Here is a 7,892-nt window from a genome sequence, read left to right as displayed (position 1 = left end):
TATTTATTCGTCTGAATACGTATTAAATGTGTGAAGTTATATCTCGCATGCACTCAGGCTGAAATGATCTAGGTGTCGGATACCCTTATAATTAAGAAAAAAAGAGAAAATTCTTTGTCTATTGAGCCTATGAAAGTAAGTGACCAATGTCGGCAGGGGACCCGCTCTACTGCTTAATTAATGAGCTTGATATAATCAGACTTATAAATGCTATCTATAGGACAGGTCATGTAGCAAAAATGAGCAACAAAGAGATCCACAAAAGACTTCTAAATGAAAATTTACACACTACTCACCCAAGAAGGCATCCAAAGTTATGCTGGGTGGACGGTATAAGGGTTATATACTCATGAGTGTAAAATAAAAATAAATAAAAAAATATCTGTGCCACAAACTCAAACAAAACACAAAAACAAAAATTGGGACCTGATCCAAGTTAATTACAACAATCATCTTTTAAAAATAAATGTATTAAGATTTAAAAAAATAAGTGATCTGTGACTTACACAACTTCTTGCCATTTACAAAAAATAAACAGATGCCTTCAACAACTTGAAAGAGAGTCCTTCCTTGTCCTTTTCTGTCTCAGCTCACACTGCCGAGCCTGTGCTTGGGGATTAGCTTATCCCAAAGGATAATCCTGGTTTTTGAAAAATATTGTTATAAACTTAGTGCAAAGGCTTGTTGCTGCTGACTCAACGAAGAGAAGAAAAAAAAACTATTTTTTCCAGTGAACAAGGGATGTCCATATGCTTGTTAGATAGACGAGACCCAGAGAATTTATTCCTCTGTAGGAGAAAAAGTTTTGGGGTTAACACATCCTCACGCAGAGGCTTGTTTCTGCAGTCTGTAAACAACTGTCTTGGTTTGTTCTGCAATCAGCAAGACCTATTGAATTTTAGTTAAACAGTTTTTCTCCCAATAACACGTGTTGTGTGTTCTTGTAACTATTCTTATGTTTATCCATTTAGATGGAATTATTTCAAATTCCATATCAGCCTGCTTTTTTATTTATTTATTTTTTAAATGAGCTTTTTATATAGTTCACCAAACTTCTCATCAAAACTCAGCTCTGAATTTGTAAAAATTCAATTTTCTCAATCATTTGTTATATGTTTTGTTGTAGGAAAAATATGAGTAATTTGAGTAGTAAAGATTTGTTGACTAGCGATGAATCTATCATTGAGCCTAGTTTTATAGAGCAAACAAAGAAATCTCATAAAAATTTTGCAATTGTGGAGGAATCTTCAGATGAATCTATTGATTTAAGTTCAGAATTCATAGCATTCAAGGAAAAGTCTAATAATTCTACCCAAAACTTGNTTAAGTTATTAATTATAAGGGTATCCGACACCTAGATCATTTCAGCCTGAGTGCATGCGAGATATAACTTCACACATTTAATACGTATTCAGACGAATAAATACATTCACACCCATGTACATTGTGCTCACTCTGTTTAGTAACTGGAGTACTCAATATTCTTCCATTGACCTGCACACAACAACAGTCTAATTGGAGTTGATGGGATACTTTTATAAATATTCCGCCTTCGACCTGTCATGCATACCGTTCGAGGGGCAATGTAGGTTTTTTCACCTCCCCATTCATACTAACAAATACACTCTCTTACCCAAAACACATATTTTGACGGCTATATACAAATTCCAAATTCCCCTAAAAAGTGGAACAGGGTACTCAGAGTCTACTAACAGGCTACTCTGTCCGAGGACCACTTTTAAATCTGGAGGCATGCCCACTCACACCCTATAGGGTGCCAAGGCATGACAAGCTTCAATCTGTAGGACACAATGAGCAAACTCTGCATAGGGGGCACCTGCGTGGAGGTTGGCCCATGTGTCAACCACGTATGACCTACTCTTAATCCGGCAAGGACTATTCCTTGTTTCTGGTTCAGGCCCTGGGGGGGGGGCATCTGTAGGTTGTGCTCGTTACACACAAGAGCCTCCCGGTCGACCACGCCTCTGAAGTATTAGATGAAGTGGAATGTAGGCCAATAGTCCTTTTTTTGTTTTTATTTGTCTTCCCACAATTTGTTATAAAGGAAGTTTTAAATGTAACTTCCTTTTTTGCCAACTCGTTTTGATTTATTAAATTATCATCAGGGCTACAAAAATAGCTGAATATTACAATCAAGTTAATTTATTTACAATTTCATATTTTTACTTCTAATCACAGGTATGAATAAGTTGCAGAGATCCCTTTTTTAATTTCAGTTTACATGTCGTTGTCGGTGGTGACAAGGTATAAAAAATTCACTTACCCTTTCAATTCTGTAAGTGCCTTTTTTTATGTTGGCTACCATAACTGGCTCGCCAAACAGCTCTGAATTTTTACAAATTCTCCAAATTCCATTTGGATTCCAGACTGGGCTGAATATCTTTCTGAGGACCTTCCTTTACCATACATCAAGAGTAATTTCACTTCGCTTTGGAATTACGCAGCTTTCTAAATGTAGACGGGCCTAATAATTGTTTTGTCATCAATTTTCATTACTTTATTTAAACCAAAGTGACCCACTGCCCACTGGTATTTGTACTTTAATCACGGCATTTATTTATTTATTTATTTTTTGCCACCAGTGCACTCAGATACTTAAAAAATTCTAAAAGCACAGGGAGTTAAGGTACATGGCTTTGGAAAGGAAAATCTGGTCAACTTCGTTTTGCCCTCTCTAAAAATTATTTATTTTCTGAACCACTTCAGGCCTTGTTGTGCCTAAGCCTACTCAAGAATCAAAAGCCATTTTCTTATGTCCTCTGCTTTTTATCCTCTTACTCCTAACTTCCTAAGTAACTTATTCACATCAGCCACTTTATCCTTGGTTTTTCTTTCAGTTGAGCCCAGCGTAGCATTCTTAGGTAGCCTTGTACCAGCATCCTACGAACATGGCATAGCCATATCAGCCTGCTTATTTATTTATTTATTTTTTGAATGAGCTTTTTATAACTAGTTCACCAAACTTCTCATCAAAACTCAGCTCTGGATTTGTAAAAATTCAATTTTCTCAATCATTTGTTATATGTTTTGTTGTAGGAAAAATATGAGTAATTTGAGTAGTAAAGATTTGTTGACTAGCGATGAATCTATCATTGAGCCTAGTTTTATAGAGCAAACAAAGAAATCTCATAAAAATTTTGCAATTGTGGAGGAATCTTCAGATGAATCTATTGATTTAAGTTCAGAATTCATAGCATTCAAGGAAAAGTCTAATAATTCTACCCAAAACTTGAGATTTGAAGAATCCAGTTATGAAAGCGAATTTATATCTCCCATCAAAAATGAAGATAATAATAGATCCAGGAAAAGATTAAATCGATCAATTTGTCAGGTTCTTTCTGAAGAACCGTCTACGAGTGGGGTTTGCAACACTCCAGAGCAAATTTCCAAACGACTCGATAATACATCTTCAGCAGTGAAACATAAAAGAGACCAGATTTCTACCCGAAGTGAGTCTGTAAGTATAATTACATGAATTCAATTATATTCAAGTTTTTGAATGAATTTTATAAATTTTAGGATGATGAATGGTTTTCCATATCTACATGGAAATCGAATTCTATCCATAAACCTTTTGATAGCAGCTCGGTAAAAATATCTGATGATGATTCTGATGAGGTGAGTTGTTTGAACAAGGTTTTTTTAATATTTTATATAATATTTATTTTATATAATAATATATTTTAGAGATTTTTGTATATATTAATATACATATATTATTTAAATAATAAATATATATACATAAATCATTACATTATTCAAGTATGCGTTACATTGGTTAATGCAATTATTAGTTTTTACTTCTCCAGAGCTTCTAGATGACATTTTCTTTTTCCAATACACACACACAATACTTTATTAGAATTGATACAAACAAAAACTAAAAACACTGATACAAAGTATAATAAGCATGGCTAGTAGCTGTCTGCTGATTTTGTTGAGTTGTTTACAATAAAAACATGTTTCTTTTTGCAAAATATTATTATACAAATTAGCATTAATATGAAGATTATGATGTACAGGAATACAGTCCACCAACTTGGATTAGAATAGATTGTAGGAATTGTGGGAATTTTATTTACAGGATTGATGGATTTATTCTTACATTAAGTTATTAATTATAAGGGTATCCGACACCTAGATCATTTCAGCCTGAGTGCATGCGAGATATAACTTCACACATTTAATACGTATTCAGACGAATAAATACATTCACACCCATGTACATTGTGCTCACTCTGTTTAGTAACTGGAGTACTCAATATTCTTCCATTGACCTGCACACAACAACAGTCTAATTGGAGTTGATGGGATACTTTTATAAATATTCCGCCTTCGACCTGTCATGCATACCGTTCGAGGGGCAATGTAGGTTTTTTCACCTCCCCATTCATACTAACAAATACACTCTCTTACCCAAAACACATATTTTGACGGCTATATACAAATTCCAAATTCCCCTAAAAAGTGGAACAGGGTACTCAGAGTCTACTAACAGGCTACTCTGTCCGAGGACCACTTTTAAATCTGGAGGCATGCCCACTCACACCCTATAGGGTGCCAAGGCATGACAAGCTTCAATCTGTAGGACACAATGAGCAAACTCTGCATAGGGGGCACCTGCGTGGAGGTTGGCCCATGTGTCAACCACGTATGACCTACTCTTAATCCGGCAAGGACTATTCCTTGTTTCTGGTTCAGGCCCTGGGGGGGGGGGCATCTGTAGGTTGTGCTCGTTACACACAAGAGCCTCCCGGTCGACCACGCCTCTGAAGTATTAGATGAAGTGGAATGTAGGCCAATAGTCCTTTTTTTGTTTTTATTTGTCTTCCCACAATTTGTTATAAAGGAAGTTTTAAATGTAACTTCCTTTTTTGCCAACTCGTTTTGATTTATTAAATTATCATCAGGGCTACAAAAATAGCTGAATATTACAATCAAGTTAATTTATTTACAATTTCATATTTTTACTTCTAATCACAGGTATGAATAAGTTGCAGAGATCCCTTTTTTAATTTCAGTTTACATGTCGTTGTCGGTGGTGACAAGGTATAAAAAATTCACTTACCCTTTCAATTCTGTAAGTGCCTTTTTTTATGTTGGCTACCATAACTGGCTCGCCAAACAGCTCTGAATTTTTACAAATTCTCCAAATTCCATTTGGATTCCAGACTGGGCTGAANATAATAAGCATGGCTAGTAGCTGTCTGCTGATTTAGTTGAGTTGTTTACAATAAAAACATGTTTCTTTTTGCAAAATATTATTATACAAATTAGCATTAATATGAAGATTATGATGTACAGGAATACAGTCCACCAACTTGGATTAGAATAGATTGTAGGAATTGTGGGAATTTTATTTACAGGATTGATGGATTTATTCTTAGATTAAGTTTTTTAAGTGTAATTCTGATGTCTTGGAAGTTGCTTAGGACGAAGTGTGGGGTTGATGTTTTGTATTAGAACAGGCTTCCCATGTGAAATTGATTTGTAGACGAGTGGTTCATCTCTGAACACAAAGCTCCTACTATCAGCTTTGATGAGGAATATTTCTGTTAGAGTCCTTGCTTCCACGGAATCCTCATTCAAGAATTGTATCGTCTCTGGTTGTACAAAAATGACCAAGAATTGGCTAATTTCCAATATTAAAAGTTATTAAATTGGTTTGAATTGCCTATTCATTGTATATGCATGTTGGGATGGATTCCTTCAACAACCCTCTTCAACTTCGCATAGATCTTGATGAGTTGACCAGCAGAGTTTGGGGACAGTGAATGGTATAATGTATAAGTTATAAATAGAAAACATACTCAATAGAATTTGAGTTCAAGATGTAGCGTGTTAAGATGTAAATGAGTTAATTTAATTTATTTTCAGATACCTGGCAACTGGGGATATGTTCAAAACCATTGCTGTAAGTTATAGAATGGGAGAAAGGACAGTCTCAAACATTGTATCTCAAGTATGTAACGCACTGTGGCTTCGTCTGCAGCCTATCTATATGCCTACACCATCAAAAGAAATGTGGGAACATGTATCTCTAGATTTTGAAAGGAAGTGGCAATTTTACAACTGCGTCGGAGCAATTGATGGGAAACACATCTGCATTCGAAAACCGATTCATAGTGGTTCTTCATTCCATAACTATAAACAGTATTTTTCAGTTGTATTAATGGCCTCTGTAGATGCTCATTATCGTTTCACAACGATAGACGTAGGGTCTATGGGTAGATTTAGTGATGGGAATATTTTTTTAAATTCCCGTTTAGGAACAATGTTGCACAATGAATCTCTAGAATTGCCTGATCCCAAATCCTTACCGGGCCAAAACGAAATTACTCCTTATGTGTTTGTTGGGGATGAAGCGTTCCCACTTATGCCGAATTTAATGCGCCCATATCCTAGACTCAAAGTGACTAACAATTCCCAAAATAAAGTGTTTAACTATAGATTATCCCGAGCTAGGCAAACTGTGGAATGTGCTTTCGGAATTCTGTCAGTACGATTTCGCGTGTACAAAAGACCTTTTGAATGTAAGTTAGAAACTATAGAAAACATTGTTAAGGCTACGACCGTGCTTCACAATTATTTAAGAACCAATGCCGTACAATCGAACTCGATAGATGTAGACGACGAACTTATGATCAGTAACAATAATTCTATTTTAGTTCCTTTACAAAATAATCGCATTAGAAGTTCAAGACAAGCTTTTTTAATCCGAGAAAAATTCAAAATGTGTTTCAATAGTGCACAAGGTTCCGTTGAGTGGCAAAATAGAGCAGTTCAGAGAGGGCACTACTGATGATTCATTTTAACAGCACTACTTAATCTAGCTTTGATCGCAAAAGTTGTAATTTACTGCAAAGTGTGTTTTTCTGAACTTTAACAATGCGATGTATATTGTAATGTGTGATGTAATGATTTAAGAAATAAAGATGTTACGATATAAACTTACCGTTCAAACCGAGGTCTGTACCAATTTTTTCCCATAGTTCATCTTTCATTTTCGTCCTTATGTAATCAGGATGACTTGTATCATACAAAATGGGTCTATCCCGCACACTTTCTATCAAACTTTCGACAAGTTCCATTATTTCCTTAAACCCACGACGTGAAGGACACACGAAATCTGTGCGGCTGTCACAAACGAACCACGCGTGGTTGAAGTCAAACTGGGCTGGCCGTGGAGTGGGTTCAATTTGCGTCACATCATCTGGAACTGCGTTTCACAGAAGAGCCCACGTGTGGGCTGGGCGTGTGCTGCCCGTGGGCTGGGTTCAATTTGCGGCGGGTTTAAAGCATGGCCAGTCCGATATGTTACAGCTAAAGTGTGGCAGATCAATCGCCGGGAACTTTATGGAAGGTGGAACAAAACTGGCAGATCTGTCCAGCATAGTGCTGCGATCAGCTTCGTCCGGTCGACTGCCAACATTTAAGGTCAGGGTCTCGAAGTAAAGGCTCTGGTATTTGTCTTTAAGCACGTCATATTTTTCTGATTTGAACCCGATATCGGAGGCTCAATCTTGCATCTCGTACTGGATCTTCTTCTTATCGGTTTCGGACATGGTTTAAGGATATGCATATATACAAGTTAAATAATTTCTTTGGACGAACGTGTTTTTAAAAACTTTTATTCAAAGAAATTACAAATAAGTTACTGATATACATTCAGAACTTTATGAATCTAAATCAAATCTCGTCGATATGCTTTCGGGAAATCTGGCTTAAGACTAACGTTTATTAAAATGAAAATCCTTATGAAATTTCTAGAGTGGGAGAGAGTGCTGATGACAATTCTAGGAGCAACACCTGCATCCTAGCATTGTCATCACATTATTTATTTAACACAATGTTTATACTCGTATATAACT

The 7,892-nt window shown here is 36.0% G+C and overlaps 2 protein-coding genes across 2 annotated transcripts in view; both read left to right on the top strand.

Annotated features, from left to right (window-relative positions):
- Nucleotides 1-1,025: 1,025 nt before the first annotated feature.
- Nucleotides 1,026-5,010, top strand: LOC106673714. Its single transcript, XM_024227252.1, has 4 exons — nucleotides 1,026-1,257; nucleotides 3,108-3,478; nucleotides 3,541-3,657; nucleotides 5,005-5,010. The coding sequence occupies exons 1-4, from the start codon at nucleotides 1,113-1,115 to the stop codon at nucleotides 5,008-5,010; spliced, it is 639 nt and encodes a 212-aa protein (XP_024083020.1). The 5' UTR covers nucleotides 1,026-1,112.
- A 264-nt stretch (nucleotides 5,011-5,274) lies between these two features.
- The window catches only part of LOC112127017 (protein ALP1-like), an 18,819-nt gene continuing 16,201 nt past the window's right edge, over nucleotides 5,275-7,892 (top strand). The window contains exon 1 of the mRNA XM_024227253.1: nucleotides 5,275-7,458. Coding sequence (XP_024083021.1) covers nucleotides 5,918-6,823 — 906 coding nt within the window. The 5' untranslated portion in view covers nucleotides 5,275-5,917 and the 3' untranslated portion in view covers nucleotides 6,824-7,458. The remainder of the gene's footprint in view (nucleotides 7,459-7,892) is intronic.

Source organism: Cimex lectularius, unplaced genomic scaffold (assembly GCF_000648675.2).
Source record: "Cimex lectularius strain Harlan isolate CLEC.00 unplaced genomic scaffold, Clec_2.1 scaffold224, whole genome shotgun sequence".
Taxonomy (NCBI): domain Eukaryota; kingdom Metazoa; phylum Arthropoda; class Insecta; order Hemiptera; family Cimicidae; genus Cimex; species Cimex lectularius.
The sequence above is the reverse complement of the archived record's forward strand: the minus strand, read 5'-3'. Positions and strand labels throughout refer to the sequence as shown.